Genomic DNA, 17,067 nt, shown 5'->3' on the forward strand with positions numbered 1-17,067 from the left:
TATCAATATAATTCTCTTTCTATTGGAAATAAAAGGAACAAACAGTATAGAACTGATGTGTTTAATGTTTCAGGTTGTCTATGTTCTCATGGCTTCTTCTCACATTTCCTCACCACTTCTGGTGTTAATCTTCTAAGCTCATTTTGATCCGATCTGCATGATTTAACTCTTTCACAGCTCATTTCGTCTTGCATGACTTTGTAGAATTGGAGTGCTTTTCACTTGGTGCTGAATTGGGGCGTTAAGGTAATTAATATGTATCCATCACTCCTAGGGGACATCTGATATCTAGTTTTTATTTGTTAAAAAGAAGTTAACAGTTGGGAGTTATAATAGTGGTGGTTTTTCTGACCTTCCTGCTCATGTTTTATAGTAGAATGTTGGCTTTTCACTTTTCTTGTTGTTTTGGAGATCAGATGTGAATGTACAGGGGAAAACTGTAAATGGAGAGTCATGCACGAACTTTGAGCTTCTGTCTTTAACCTCTGTCTTGTCTGCCTCTCCTCCTCCTCTAGTTTGCCCCCGGGCCCCGACCTTTACACCAACAGGTACTAACAGCACAGCTGACAAACATCGGGTGGTGGGAATCAAATGATTACAAAGGAGTTGAGAATTAACCCTTCCCTTGTTTTACGAATAAAACACATAAAAAACCAGAACAGAATCTTGTATTACATTAAAACTGGAACACTACGATTCATGCTTTTATGTTTGCACAAATTCATGATTTACTTCAAATCCTGGCAAGGACTTCTAACCGCAGATTATAAACAGAGACAAAGTTGCTTCAGACATTCGTATGGGTTCAGTAGTGTGATCCCGGTGATCACACTCCTTTATCAGCTTCACCAAAAGATTTCTTCTTAAGTTGTGTTTAGTAATAGCAAGGGTTTGGCATCTTAGCGATAGCACACTGTGTGGTAAGTGATGCTTGGAGAAGGTTTGGAGTCAACCTGACAGAACAAAAGATCAAAGAATAATTCATTAAATCAATTGGAATATCTCAAACTGGGAAAACCCAAACACTTTGAAATAAACCGTATTAAATAAGTTTCCACTTCAGATAATTTTTTTTATTTGAACCAGACATCTTTACCATCTTTTAAAAGTTAGAGTTCAGTCTTGGTATTTAGGTTGTGGTTTGGAGATTTTCCCAAATCTTCAGTTTGGAAGTTTGAACTAAGGTTGCATGAGCTCTCGCACATATAGTGTTATATTTGAAGAAAAATATTTCCTGAATCCGTCTTCGAGCGTAAATCCTTGTGAAAGGGTTCAGGGTAAATAAGTTTTATGAAACTAAAGTTGTTTCCTTTTTAGAGAAGTGCCTTGATTAACATCCTTCATGGGGAGGTATACCATTGGTTCGAGAACACCAACTAATGTGCTATCTTTATTAAATTTCCTTTGAGTTGCTAGAGAAAGTGCCAAAGTTTTCATCTGTTTTATGTAGAGCAGAGAACCACCTGTTGTTTCCCACTGTCAAACATCTAGTTGATTAAAGTGAGTTCTGTTAAACTCCTCCATTACACTAAATAAATATTAATATATTGGTTTAAAAGCATTTCTGGCTACAGAAAAGACTTATAGCTTGAATATTACCAAAAGTGACTGTTTTTAAGGTGGTGCTTATTTTGAACACTACATTAAACATCAGGCAACAAAAGCTTGTTAAATAGCCTGCTGCAGGCTCGGCAAATACCTCAGCCAGTTATCTGACATCAGGCTGTTTTGCTGTCAAAGTGGCTTTACAAAGAGCAAAATGGTAGAATTTAAAAACCTTTTTAAACATTTACATTTGAATCAAATATTTAGCTTCACTATTTGGGTGATCCACCAGAATTTGTTTCCATTTAGAAATATCTCGACAGTAGGCAACATTTTTATGCTTACTGGTATTCTTTAGTTTGGCAATGTACTTATTTGTGTTCTTTCACTTTTAGTCCGCTGATTTCAAAAAGATAAAATATTACAGAATGTAAAGTAGCGCGAGATATGAAAATATTTCACCAACTTCAGTCGCAGTTGTTCCATTTTTGTCTTTAACTGTGAACTAAACCTTTTGGTTTGGTCCACATGTTGAACTGGAGAAGACTTAAAACAACATCACCCTAGACAACTATGGGATGCTCAGTATAGTCTAAAAAGCTCAAAGTGTGAGCATTTTAAGGTCAAAGTTTGGGAAACTGCTCTTTGTTCCCCATTGTGTATGAGACGTTCATGGGCCGGATCTCCAGGTGTAGGCATGGAGACAAGTGTGTTTACTTTGGGTCTCAAATGAGCTTTGTGCAGATGATGTGGTTTTGTTTGCGCCTTGAAGCTGAAAGCTGGGTCTTTCATCGTCCATTTCTGGAGCAGTTTGCAGCTGAATGGGAAGCTGCCGGGATAATAATTAGCTCCTCTAAGTCTGACCTCATGCTTCTTATCTAATAACAGGAGGACTACTCACTCCATGGGGTCAGTCTGTCTTATGTGGAAGGGTTCAGGTATCTTGATGTATTATTCACAAGTGATAGTAGGATGGAATCAAGCTGATTTAAAGGTCCCTGTTTAAATTAGACTGATGAAACGAGTCACAGCTGGAGAACATATCCTCACAGTTTTGTTTTAAATAATGGCAAATAAATTTCTTTTACTAAATCTAATAGAATTACTTGTGGCAGTAATTTCCAGTAGAATGTTATATGTAATGTTATATTTTGATCAATTATTTTATCACAATAAGAAGCTGTTTGTTTGATTCCCTCATTAAAATTCCTCCCAGGCTTTCCAGACTGACATTGTTTTGACTGCTGTCTGCTCCAGCGAAGAGATTGACTTCTCATTAGGTAGTCTACAGGTGATTCATTAAAAACGCCACGACCTGAGCTGTTGACGCATCACCTCTGGACAACTCGGGGAAATATGCAAACTTGAGGAAGTAAAGAACTAAAACAGTCTCCAGTTGACAGAAGAAAGCTGTTTCAAAAGCATTTGAATTCATTCTTTGAAAGAAAGTTCACAGTAACGAGCCATTTTTTGTGTTCATTTTTAGTATTCATTTTAATGCATGTATAAAAATGCACTAAAACTACTCTGTACTGTGGTCAGACTCTACTTCAGCATCTTATTGAAATAGGCAGTTTGAAATCAAATGTTTGTTTTACTGGTTTTCACTGAAGTTTTACTGTATAAAAATCCTGTCAAAGGGTAACCACTGGTTATTAGTTCTAAAAAAGTTTTAAATAGTGTCCATCTTCATCTTCTAAAGTGCCTGGATTCTTTTGAGCTCTTGGTTTACTGCGATCCACTGTTCATTGTGTTCTCTGCATGTTCTTTGTTAGCTCACTGCTTGCCTCAGAAAGGGCCGTTCCTCTGCTCTGATTGAGGTTTTCTGTTTCTCAATCCTCTTTCTTTCACCTTCTGACTCCTTCTGTTTGCCGTGTTTCTGTGTTTGATCTGTTTGTGCTGCTGAAGGGAAGCTTCAGGTCGCTACAGGTAACTAGATTTCATCTCTTTTTCCCCCCCCCCGTTTTCATGTTGAGGATGTGTGTGTAATAGTTGGCAGGGGTTTGCATGATTGGCTTGGTGTCAGTTTGTTAGCTTCCAGGCCTGCAGCAGAATGTCAATGAGGAGGCTCTGAATGAACTCGTATTAGCTGCTTTATCCCTGCTGACAGGTGGGGCCAATATGTTTCCAGTTGGATTCTGGCCATATATTTATACACAAACTGTTAGCCTAGCTGCACATGTTAGCTTCTCTTGTCTATGACACAGTTATTTTTTGTTTTTCAATGACAACAAAAGATTTTGTGTTTTTCCTTTCTTTTTTTTATTCTCTTCACACTTTTTTGTAGTTGCCCAGGTTTTTCTTGCTGACATTCCTTCCACTGTTGCACCCTTTCTCATCCTGCACACCTATATTCCACTTGCAGCCCTACTACACCAACAGGGGCAGCCTGCCTCCCAGCAGCGGGCCTCGGGGCGTCCCAGCCAGCACTACACCCCGGGCTGTGACACCCACCCATGTTTACCAGGCGGGCCCTGGCTCCCAGATGATGATGATCCCCCAACAACAGTTGCAGTTCCCCAGCTCACCACAAGGCCCATATTTCATAGGACAGGTAATCAGACGCAGTTTTAATTTTCACAGCATTGAAAGTGATACCGTGCAAATGCTTTTCTTTGATCTTACTGGGTTCTTTTTTGTGGGTTGTTTTTTTTTTTTGCAGTACCGATCTCCAACATATGTGGCCACGCCGCAATACTCGGTCCCAACTGGAACCCCAGGTTTCTACACAGGCACCAGCCCTGCTGAATATGGTACTTATGGTAAGAGGCTCTGCTCTGGGCCTCGACTGCCGTACAAACATGTCACTGGGGGTACCTTGATTAAAACATGTCAGGTTAAGGAGTATGTGTAAATTGATGTAGATTGTGTCTTATTAACACAGAAAATAGATTAACAAAAATGAACTAAACAATATGTTTGGAAATGGAAAATAAGAGTTATGTCAAATACTGCTAAATGATGAAAACATTAGGTGACACACTGGTAACACACTGCATAAATAAATAAGTTGGGGAAAGTCCTTATTTTGTAAGGGTTTTTGATTCATTATTTGATACTGTATATTAATTACTTTATCAAACCATTGATTTATTTCCGTATTTTTTGCCAGTTTTGGCAGGATATGTTCAGTCCATCTTCTGGAAATGGATCCATCAAACCTAACAAAACATTGACTTCTGCTTTAAACCGATGGTAAAAAAATATGCTCCAAAAGAGTTGCAGCTGTAATTGCAACAAAAGGGGGGTCGAATAAAAATGCATACCACAAATAACTTGGTTTTGTTTATACAGAATGTAGAATAAACATGTAGCATTTTCCTTCTACTTCATAGAAGAACTTCTTTGTTTTGAACTATCTTATAAAATCCTAATTTGTAGGTCAGGAAGACTTTTGCAAGGCACTGTAGCTATACAGGCTTTGCTGCTGTGCTATCCCACCATCTAGAGGTGACTGGGTGTCAATGCAGCACAGAAAGTGATAATGCCTTGCAGCAAACTTGCTGACCCCTCGCTGCCAGGCATTCGAGGTATGTGTTGTCTTTGTGAAACTAGTCCATCAGCAGAGCGGTGAATGCAGACCTGTAGAAATGGCTTCCCTCCTATCACTCACTGTCCTGCTCTTTGCTCTTCATTTCACATGATCTAATTGTGGTCTAACCTTTGAAGCTGCAGTGACTGAATCTGACTGCTCACAATCCACAGAACTGCTCTAATAATGATATGAATGTAGAATGTTTATGGAATGCAACCTTACTGAGATATTGTATATATTTATAATCAGCTTAAGATAAACAATTACAAGTCAAACTTTGTATGCATACAATTAAAAAGCCTTAAAATTTCCACTTTCTGAATGTGCCCAAAGACACATTCAGAAAGTGAATGTGTCTTTGGGCACAAATCTGAACAGATTTGAGGATTGGTTTAATTAGAAAATTAAATGATTTATATTGTGTTCCATTAGTTTCTATTCTGCCTGAATAGAAACTAATGGCACCTAGAAGGCGCAATATAGCTCCTTCTGAAAGGTAAACTGTAACGGTTTATCACTGGAATTTGGGACCATTCTTCCTTGCCTAGCCCTTTAGTGTGAGGTATTAAAGGGGGCATTGTGTAACATTGACTTTTTTGAGCTTTGTAAGCTATAATGTTATTCCCTCATAAAAAAACATACCTGGAATGTTGCTTTCATTTTTTTCATATTTGAGGGTTCCCTTAATCTCCCATGACAACCATTCAGAATTGCACAAATTCCTGGTCTCGCGAAGTGCCGCCTAGTTACCCAATTCTCCTCCTTGGAGGAGCCTTGGGTAAGACTACAGTCTTCCCTCTAATAGAGCACCCTTCCCCCACAATTCCTCTACTAGGTTCCTCCAGACTAGTGCCAGCAGCTATTAGCAAACACCTGGTGAAACTGCAAGTCTACTGAGCTTTTCATACAAACTACAATGTCCCTAAACAGCATTATGGAGTAGCAGTCTTGTAATGACATTCTGAAAGGAGAATGTATGGGAAAGGATTGGAAGGCAGAGATTAATTTCAAGGCATCCAATATGGATATGATGCAAAGTCAATTTTCTTTTAAGTTTGTGTTATATACAGCATTTTCATAACACCTGAAGGTAATATAGCTCATTAATTGGGCTGTTGTTGGTGTCTGTTTCTGGTTGCCTGGCAGTTATGTTATTAAGTCACATTTTGGTTTACTTGTGATGTACAAAAGTCACTTTTTACTACCTTCAAAACTAATTTTAACTTGCTTTTTGTTTAACTTTTTTGAAGCCTGATATGACGTTTATAAAGTTTCAAATTGTCTGGAGGCCAGTTTAGCAGAGGTTCAATCTTTAGCCTGAAGGCCTTAGTCTATTTTTTTCTATCTTACTGTGGTGTTCACCCCACCAGTCAAGACGACACAACCTAAATACCCGAAGTTTAAATGAAGAAAAACCTTTGTAAAAAAAAAAAAAGTGGAGTGATCTTAACGTGGCTTTAGCTATTTTTAACTCTCCCTCCTGCCAAGAGTGGTTTGATAAGCAGGTCCCCTCCACCCCCAGGCCCAGCCCGTGTAGTTGGCTTTCATGTCGTCACTACAGCTGATCAGATGACACATTCATGGTGTAGAGGTACGGAAGTCTTTGGACCTAGAGGGGGAGAAGGTGGGGAGGGAGGAATTAAGAAGGTCAGTGGGAGGAGCTAATCAGAAACCAACTCTGTCTGTAGGAGGATGGACTGAACAGTAGAAGAAATCAGTCTGAGAGGGAACCTGTAGAGTGAACTGGAGGAAGTTTAGAGAGGGGGTTTGAGGAGAACCCCCCTCTTTTTCCCCTCTTTGTACACTGTTTTGCATTCAGTCGGAGTTCCACATGGGGAACCGTGGTTCGCAGCAGCAGCAGGACTCTGAGGTCTCTCAGGGTAGGTCTTATCCCCCATCCCGCTCCCCCACAGAGCCACTGATTCAAGCTTCAGTAGAACGAGAGTCAGGGCTCCAGTCTCTTCTTTTTTATGGTTTACGGACGCTGTCCAAGAATCGTGTCATTCTACCTTTTGGCGCCCTCTGGTAAATGGGCCACGTCTCTCTTGCACTTTCTTTCCTTCTCCTGCGCAGACTCGTCCGCGAGACTGTGTGGGTTTTGACTATATTTAGGCTGTGCTGCTCCTCGTCAACAATGCAGACTCAGTAATGTTAGTTAGACTGAAATGCACGCTGGAGGGTAGGGAGACTGAGTGGCAGCTAGCTGTTGCTGTGCCTGAAGAATGGCCTCTTTGATTTAAAGTTTGCTTTTCTCGCTCTGAGGCTGGACTGTCGGAAGCCAGAGAAAAGGCCAGGTAATGGCCGTATGGCTGTGTTTGGTATTGAGCAGTTTGCCTTGTGTTGTGGGGTTTGTTGAGGGTTTTATAACTTGTGGGAACCTTTGGGGAAGGTTGGAGGTAAATGTGCTTCACAGGCAAGAGTTTTTTAAATAGGTTTCCTGAATGTGATACTTATAGCTCGCCTTAAACACGGAGGGTCAGCTGTGCAGAGCAGTGAGGGACTGCTGAATCATTGTCTGTTTGCCCACTGTGTGCTCCGTCCAGGTTATTACATATGGACCCAAAATATAGAGGAGTGTTGCATTGAATTTAATTACTTTCCTGGCCTATGTATCTACGGAAAAATATACATACATATTTTATATTTATATTTTGAATTTGATTCTTTCTTTACTTCCTTTTCCCACTTTTTGTCTCTTACCTTCCTTCTTTTTTCCATCTTCTGTTATTTAAAGTATGTTTTAATTGTTTATTTTGCTTTTTTCCTTTCATCCTTCCTTTTTTCTTTCATTTTTTGGTATTTTAATTTTTTTTCCTTTCACTCCATCCATCTTTTCTTCCCTCCTTTCTTGCATGTTTTCATTGATGGATTCATCCATTTTTTTTAATTCACTCAAACTTTCCTATCCTGTTGCTATTCTTGTTTGTTGCAGCTTTTATATTTAAAGCCTTACCATAACAATATATGTAATAAATTGGTGGACTATTATAGACAAACACCTTTCTATTAAGGGGATGGATAGATATGTCCACTGCTGACTTCCATCAGCTAAATGGAAGAAGTCTGGGACCACCAAGATGTCCTAAAACTGAATCTTAGTCATCAAGGTGACCAAGAATCTGGTCACCTCCCTGCTTTGTGGAGAGAAGAGTTCTTCCATCTCCGCAGTTCACTGGTATTTTGAATTAAAACATGCTCTAAGGTGCTCCCAACCTTATACTGGGCTGTTCATTTGTCTGCAGGGCGATAACCCCAAGCATTAAGCCAAGACACCAAAGGAATAGCTTCAGGCTAACTCTGTGAATGTCCTTGTGCTGGCCAGTAAGAACAGAGATATGAATCTGATTTACCATCTTGAGGAAGACTTGAAAGTGCCCATTCATCAACTGTTTCCATCCAACCTGAAGGACCTGGGCAGGTTCTGCAAAAAGAAATGGACCAGACTGCCCAAAGATGGATGCTAAGCTTGTGGCATCATGTTCAATAAGGTTGTTTTACTGCCAAAGGTGCATCAACAAAGTAATCTGCAAAGGCTGTGAATACGTATGTTCATATGATTTCATAGTATTTATCTTTGATATATTTTTCATACATTTTAACAACCTTTTTCTTGTCACTAAGGGGTGTTGTGTTTAGGGTTTTGAGGAAAAATGTATTTGATTCATTTAGGAATAAGGCTTTAACATAACAAAAAGTGGAAAAAAAAGTGAAGTGCTGGGAATATTGTCACTGTACTTTCGGATAGTATCTTTTTGGTTTTAAGTCCAAAGCGTCCTCAATGTCAATTTAAATTGACGTAAATGTTCTGGTTTTTTTCTTCGTTTTTTGGGGGGGGGTTTAAACAGAATTTAAGTGTTTTCAATGAATCTTCTCTCAGTTCCTTAAAGATACAAAGAACAGGAAAGGTTTGAACTTCTCTAGCAGCTTATAAACACAGAGAGAGGAACTGTTTCTGCACATACTGTGTGGATCAAACCCTTGTTTTACTCTTGTAACATTAGGTCAGTGTGTGTTGGTTTACATTCTTCTTTCTGTTTTATCCACAACAGGGACTTACTACCCTGCACAGCCCCAGTTCCCTCCCTCTGTGCAGGCAGCGCCTGTCATTATGAACCCGGCCCCCCAACAACAACAAGCACCACCTCAGCCTTCTCAACACATCACCACCAAACGGGAACGCAAACAGGTAGAGTTAGTGGTCTGTAACACAAAACATACCTCACTGTAAACTGCAGCATTGTGACTTTTAGTCTCTGCGGTACCTGATTAACTTCATCCTGATACTCACTTCCTAGAAAATCAAGTTATATCATTACAGAATTCCCCTTTGGTTAATAATAATAATTATATTTCAGGCTTGATCATTAAATTGAAAGGTTATTCTTCAGTTTACTTGGAATGATCAGCTTTATCTGTCTAACTCTGAAGCTTCAGTAACTCCTTTAGGGCAATTATTTGATCATGATGTGTCTTTTCTACTCATGAGAAACTTCCAGAATTGTGATAGTAATATGCTTTACACTCGTATCACTGTCGTCATCTCTGAATAAATTGCAGTGGTTATTGAACTAAAAGATACAGGTGAAAAAAAGTATGTGGATTAACAATATGTATTAATGCAAATGTTGCATATTAATGCAATCGATGCACATATGTTAAGATATATGATTTTTGGCCAAAAAAAGTAATGGAATCACTCTCAGTATATTTTGTGTGGTAGCTGCAACTTCATAAACATGTTGTTAAATGTTGTATTATAATTTTTACTAGTCTTGCTTTTAATGACAATTGGGGCTGAAGTGATGAATTGATGATTGAAATGATCAGTTAATTTAGTAGTTGATGAATTGTTGACTGGAGTATGCAGACTCAAAGAGGCCATTTGCTGAAAGAACAAAGAGTGGTAATTAAACCATAACTATGGAAAATGTATACATTTTGCATTGTCCTCTTCCTAACAGAGCCTCATTTTTTGGAGATTTTTTGGAGAGTTCTCAAAAGTGACACCCCCAAAATGAATTCCATATATATCAGGAACTACAAGGTGTTTTTGAGTGGTTCAGGTATCAAAATGAAGGTAATATTCCAGAGAATACTCTACAGGTCTAAAAATCAACATTTGTATTACTGAGAAAGAACAAATACGTATGGAACACAGTGAAAAAATAAAAATAAGAAATTCTAATAAAATACATTACGTAATGTGGATTTTCCTTAAAAGCATGCAGTGGAAACCCAGAACCTTTAGCAATTCACAATACAGGTTCTGACCACTTACTGGACCAAATTTCATTCCAAAAAATGAAGCATAAACATTTTAGAATGGTATTGATTGATAAAATTCCAGTCAAACATTCCAAATGTGCCATTTTTGGACATTTTGGCACTATGTGTGCAATTACAAATTTCTCTCTTTATTATTTATTCATTTTTTCCCCCAACCTATGTCTTGCTATAAATATTATTTGCAATTAATAACAGTGATTTTTAAAAACAATATAAGAGTGAATTACTACTGAAAAGCACAGTCCTGGGTACTCTGGTTATAAAAGCATTGAGCACTGAGTTGGTAAACCAAACCTACAGGGCAAATCTTCTGCAGCCCATTGGTTGATTTGGGTGATTGACACATCTAACAGCCAATAGAGTCAGGGGGATTACAAAATCCTATAGCAACATCATTCACCAATCACAAAAGAGCTAAAGCTCCAGCTGTGCTTTAACAAAGGAAGTGTTTGAATATGTAGGCAGTGTCCATGGAGACAGAAAAGTTTAAAATAGTGAGAAATCACATCAGTGTGACACAAGGACAATGGATTACAGTCCCTGAGTGGAAATATTTACTCTAACATGGATTATGACCGTGACACAAAAAAGGTAGGACTGAATTTATGTTTTTAGCTCAGTGAAATTAGCTACAAAATTAGCAGTTTTTTGTCTTCTTTGGCTGCTGGTTCAGTGAGTTTTGCACATAGCATGGTGATTCTGGTAATGTTGGAAACAGCAGAGTCTGGGTTTTAATCTGATTGGTAGTTTTTGTGGGCAGGACCTTGTTGCACTGGTTTACCAGGTGTGAGTCGTTGGCATCTAATTAGCGCCTAATTATGTTTCTTTTTTTTAATGCTTAGTGTTTGAGCTGGGTGTTGTTTAGGTAGAAAATTTTGTTATCATTTAGATGAGCTTTTGCCCATTAATAGATATGCAATATGCCTATATTGGTTATTGTATAGCATGTGCTTAGATTGGTCTTGTTAGCAGAAGTGCTGCAGGACCCAAAATTGGGTCTGTTTTGGAGCATAGTGTTTAATATGTTTTCCTCAGAACTCCTCGAGTGACATAGATGTCTTCACCTGGTTCAAAATCCGTTTAAAAAAATACCTCTTAAAGCACCTTTTGCTTTTCAATTACTATTATTCAAGCAGACAAGGCTTATCTTTGCACATGTTAGAATAATTTTTTTAGCTGCAGATGCATTCTTTGATACAAATTATCAAGTGTACACTAAAGGAATATTTTTGTTGCATTTTAGGCAAGAACATGTTTATTTAAAAAAAGATTTTAATTGTTGCTGTCTTTTAATGTTTTTCAAAAACTCCTCAAAACTGCTTGTGTGGTTATATTAAAAATATCTACAGAATGTCAATTTTTTTTTAATCCTATTAATCTTCAGAATAATCGATTATTAAAATAATTGTTAGTTGCAGCCTTAATGATATGACCATTTTATTCATTTACGTGTGTGAAGTAAAGAAATGTATAGGAATATGTTAAAGACAGATGCCAAGGGTGCAGCTGAAAATTGACCAATAGGAACGAAATTTTATGTTAAACACTAAAATCAAAAATTAATACATGACCCAATGTCCACACAATATGAAAGCAGTGATTGCATAATCTTTTAAGTTTCATTGGTGATTTCTCCCTCGAGGAAGACGAAGTCAGAAGATGTGCTGTGGAGTAGCTTGGAGACTTCACAAACCGGCACCCTACATAAATATTTACATGCACTCAGTCACCCACTCTTATCACCCATATATTGCAATGGTAATTCTGTTGTTCAGGAAAAAAAATTAAAATGACCTTTTTCTTGTGAAAACTGATATAAAGTCAGTTTCTGATTTGTTCAATGCTTTCAGGGTTTTTAGATGGACATAAGTTATGACATAAATGGGCTTCTGAGAAGTGGTACTGCCATGATGGGTTCACTTAACTGGAAAAAATGCATTTCCGAGTGTATAATCTATTGGTCAAGCCAATAAAACAGATAAACAAGATACAAACTTGTTGTACATTCATTTTTATTTTATGATTTACTCATTTTATTTCAGCAAGTAGCTGTTATATCAGAGGTAGAAAATCATATAGTTTTCTATTTTGTTGCTGGTGTAAATATGATTACTGTGAGATTAATCAAAAATCCTAAACTCCTACCTACCAGCTATGATAATGCTATGACACTGATGTTTGAATTAACTTAAAAATGTCAGGAAAGCTCTTGTATCTGCAATAGTGTAGTGGTAAAACTCCCAGATGACACGAGCTGAAGCGTCTGTTTAAACACTGGCTTCATAGACACGGACAGCCCCAAAATGGGTCTCTGTTGATTCGTGCTCCCCCATCGAACTGCAATTCCTATATGCAAAGTTAAAAACGACGCAACACTTAGTACTACTCTGGCCCGAATTAGCACAGGAAATTGCTAGTAAGCTGATGACTTGGTTGGCTATTTAAAAATGGAGCAATGCAACAAACCAATGCTAACTTCACTATTACTCTTTCATTCAGTTATAAAAGTAGTTGAAGCTAATGTGGCTCATAACACAGGCTGTGGAGGATCCAAACTGAAGATGACAATTGGAGCAAAAAAAAAACAGAAACCTGTAGGAATCTTCCTTGCTGCAATAGTTGATTTATAAAAAAAATATATACAAAGTTACCAGAAATATAGAAAGTGCACAGAGTGGCATCTTAAGACATCTGCATGGACCACGTTGCTGTTTATACTGCAAAAATAGGTTATCTATGCGTCAGATCCATGTTTGTTTAGAAACAGAATTTTATTATGGAATGATTCTTTTTTGTCCCCCGGTTGCAAATTTATTTGTATCGACATCAAATTAACAGACAAACTGTGGCACATTAAAGACAAGCAGTAATAAAAATACTGTGAACTTGTGAACCGTTTTGTCAAACAGGTAACAGTTCAGCCCTCATTTTCTCCCTAAAGAGGGAAATTTATTGATAACTTTCTAATGCAGAAACATTGTCCTATTGTAATCAATCATATTTTATGCTCTTACATTGAAAGAACCCTTGAGAAAATGTTATGAAGCCTAGTATTTTTCTTAGCATTGAGTTTGAAAATTTATTATTGTGACAACCCTAATAGATACTATTAGGGTTAGGTACATTACAAAGGGTCTCGTCTATGAATTGAGCAATACGGCTCTGGAGAACTGTTCTCTATTTAATTTGATTCAATCCTTATCAGTTAATCCAATCAGCCGTTAGTCTCGGTAAATAAAAGGAATGTTAAAAGGCGTGTGAGCTAACTTGATTGTTGGAGAGATGGCTGCAGTTTGAATCTGTCGAGCTACACCTACAGTTTCTAAAAGGCTTCATGGAGGTGGTGCTGAAGTCCTTTGAACAATATTTGTGCAAAAGACTGGATAAACAGACTTGGCAAAGTTGTGCTACTATATGTGGTGGCAAACGTACTTATAAAAAAAAATAAAAGAGACGGAATTAATTTGATCTCATGAGAAGTCAGGTCTTTTTGTGCCTTTTTAATATTTGACATATTAAACTCACAAGTAGCTATTTAGATGTCGCTATTTACCATGTGCATTGCAAAAGTTGTTCCAGAAATTTTTTCAAAATTTCTGCGGACGTGCTCTGGCCGAGAGTCCTGAAAGGAGGGGGCCGAGGGACATGTCAGCACATAGCTGAGGTCCACGTGGCCACTGGTCTCCTCCCCCTCCAGCCTTCCGCTGCCGCTGTGGCATCCCCCCCTCTTCCTCCTCTAGTTTCCTCTGCTTCCAGAAGGCGTGAGCTGAAACTGAAATCTGAAGAGTGACTTTAGCCTTGGTGTGTTAAAGAAATGGAGGGGGGAGTTTCTTGAGCAAGCTGCTGCTGATTTGATAACGTGAACTTTTTTCTTTTTTTTTAAACTGGAAACCCTCCCATTCGCACCATGCCCCTCCTCCTCTCTCAGGCCTCTTTTATCTGTGTGTGAGTCTTTGTGGGCGGGGGTGCACATTCCAGCTCCATAGCTCTACAAGGCCAGTCTCTTTCTCCCTTTTTTCCCTCCCTGTTCTGTTCAGCTCAGGACATAGGGCTGATCAGGCTGCTAGCTAGCTTACAGATAGTCAGGCCTGGCTCAATGCGGTTCTATTCTGCTGGACTGTTTGTCTGGCAGTGTGTTATGCGAGTGAAACCAAGGCAAAACTACTTTGTGTCCAACCCCCACCCTGCTTTGTGGAGTTGAAAGTCCAGCATGAAGCCAGCAGGAGCTGCTACTCCAGCCCTGGGATGAGAGGCCCACCGGGGTTTGTACTGCTTCTGGGAAGGACTTGCAAACAAAACCGGACCAAGTAAAGGTCAGTAGTGTTGGGTAAACATTGCTGCACTTTCATTAAAAAGTAGGTTAGAGAGCAAAAGTGTTGTAGAAGCGGGGTTGTAACTTTTATAGATCAGTTTCTGTCCGGTTGCATTCAGCTTCGTTTTATGAGTCAGATTTCACAAAAACCACATGATCGACAGATCGCAGCCAAGCAGAAAGGCTTGTGCTGTGTGAGTGAGCAGATTTTCACTCACTTTAGTTGTTCCCTCTGTATGTCTTGTCTGTGTGTGCACATGCAAGGCTGCTGTTGTCACACCTGATTATGCTTTGCCTTTGGCATAGTCATGCCTTTTTCTACCAGTTTAAACCAGCTGTGGAATTTCACAATTTGGCTTCAGGTTAGTTGATTAGATTCATAGTGTCAGACTGCTTCTCTGTTGACTCTGAAAGCACAGTCAGTAGAGCCACACAGGAATTTGTGACGCAATCTTAAGAGTTGGTTTTCATCTGTTCAAAATGGGAACAGAGATGTGGATTTTGTTGAGTGAGCTGAACAGACGACACAGAAAAGGGCTGGTAATTGTAGGCGTCACTCTGTAATACTCTGATCAAACTCAAAACTTCCTCATCTACTTTCTTCTGACTTGTCTTAACCCTACAGGGTAGGAGCTCCTTACCCTTAAACTACCACGTGTTCCTCCTGCCATGCTTTGCTCTTAATTTGCTACTTTTGCTCCACAGATAAGAATAAGAGATCCTAACCGAGGAGGCCAGGACATCACAGAGGAGATTATGTCTGGGGGCCGCAGTGGCTCTACCCCAACGCCCCCACAGGTGAGCTGAAGTAGCACGCAATGAGTTCAGTCAGAAAGATAAAGAAGTACAAACTGAACTTGTGTTGAGACTAAAAACTGATATTGCCATACTATTCACAGCTATGTATATTATGTTAATACTTCTACCCTATGCTGGAAGTACTGCAGCACATTTGGTTAGATTACTGCTACCAAGCTTGCAAAAGCATTCATGTGACCTTCAGGTTTTTTGTGTTGCAAGCAAAAATTTTAGTGTCTCATTGGATTTCATCTGACGGAGCAACATGTGTCAAATACAAGGTTCTAATATTTTATTTTTGTTCACCATTACAAGTAAACTAGGGCCTGACTTCATCACTTTCATTTCGATTGATTAATTACATAGATTTTAATGTGTTAAAAATAGTAACATAATTGCTTCTTTTTTTTTTCACTTTTTTACCTACAAAAATTCTGAGCTGGAACATATGTTTTGTGTTTCCGGTACGCCCTTAATTCAGATGCACAAGTGACATCCGCAAATGATTTTGATGGACGACAAAGCCACTTTTTCTGATCCAATGGGGATTAATAATAAAAGACTATTGTATTCAAGTTGTGCAACAAAGGAGTTAGCTTATCACCAAAACTATTCAAGCCTAAAATGCTGTTTCAATGCTAAACATGTTGCAGCAAGCACAGATGTTTTTTCACATGAGTTACATGAATGGTCAGGGCTACCTGAAACACTTGAAAGATGAATGAGTATAATAATACTTCAATTATCTAAGTTAAGTCACCAAAACAAACTCATTCAGTTTTTGCCCTGTGTCAATACTTTGATAATGACTTTCCAGGTATAAAGCTACTACCTTTGCACATAAAGGGGCTGAAATTTTTACCATCGGTCACATTGCATGACGAGTGTCTATAACATCAGTTACAGACACCAATTTTGTATTTGGTTTAGGTCTAGACTAAATCAAATAGGTTATTGATTTTAACCACACTACTGTGGCTGTAGGTTTAGGAAATGAGGGCTCCAGTCTTTTGCAGCCTCAAACAAGTATTCTTCTATGGTTCCATTTAGCTCCATTCATCATTTTATTAACTGTCCAGCTTTCCTAACTGAATGGGGGGAGAAAACATCCCCACAGCATGATGCTACTCCCACCATGTTTCACAATGAAGATGGTTTGTTCAGTTTGTTGTGTTTTGAGAGTTTTCCACCAACATTTCAGTTGTGGTGTTATCTGACCAGAGCACCTTCCACAAATTTAATTTGTCTCCTACATGTCAACTTGGACACAACAAAAGGTTCTCTACCAAACGTGAAACAACTGCATTATTGTTACGATTAGGGTCCACACAGATGCACACTTTTTACCATCTGAAGGCAGTGGGTTGCATTGGAATTTATTTAGAAGTATTTGTGTAAACGGAGATTCAATTACAATGTAAGTCACATTTTTTTTAGACTTTTGTTTGTTAAAAATGAACCATATTTAGTGCTTGCTTTGGTTGTACTTCAGATAAGTTCTACTTTGCTTGGGGCCATCATGAGTTTTTCATCAAATATACTTCAATTTCATGTTGACCGTTGTTTTGGGTTTTTCTGTTTTTTTCAAATC

At 38.6% G+C, this 17,067-nt stretch overlaps 1 protein-coding gene across 8 annotated transcripts in view; it reads left to right on the plus strand.

Moving 5' to 3' along the window:
* Positions 1-17,067, plus strand: part of eif4g1b (eukaryotic translation initiation factor 4 gamma, 1b) — a 36,892-nt gene that overhangs the window by 6,659 nt on the left and 13,166 nt on the right. For 3 of the 8 annotated variants that reach the window (XM_032590634.1, XM_032590632.1, XM_032590633.1), the window contains 6 exons: positions 516-548; positions 3,454-3,474; positions 3,911-4,099; positions 4,208-4,307; positions 9,130-9,266; positions 15,384-15,476. In XM_032590634.1, the coding sequence (XP_032446525.1) occupies positions 516-548; positions 3,454-3,474; positions 3,911-4,099; positions 4,208-4,307; positions 9,130-9,266; positions 15,384-15,476 (573 nt within the window). Of the gene's footprint in view, positions 1-515; positions 549-3,453; positions 3,475-3,910; positions 4,100-4,207; positions 4,308-6,853; positions 6,961-7,265; positions 7,375-9,129; positions 9,267-15,383; positions 15,477-17,067 lie in introns of those variants that run through there. The other 5 variants (XM_032590635.1, XM_032590636.1, XM_032590637.1 and 2 more) reach the window with 5 other exon arrangements.

The sequence above is a fragment of the Xiphophorus hellerii genome, chromosome 18, assembly GCF_003331165.1.
Source record: "Xiphophorus hellerii strain 12219 chromosome 18, Xiphophorus_hellerii-4.1, whole genome shotgun sequence".
Lineage (NCBI taxonomy): Eukaryota > Metazoa > Chordata > Actinopteri > Cyprinodontiformes > Poeciliidae > Xiphophorus > Xiphophorus hellerii.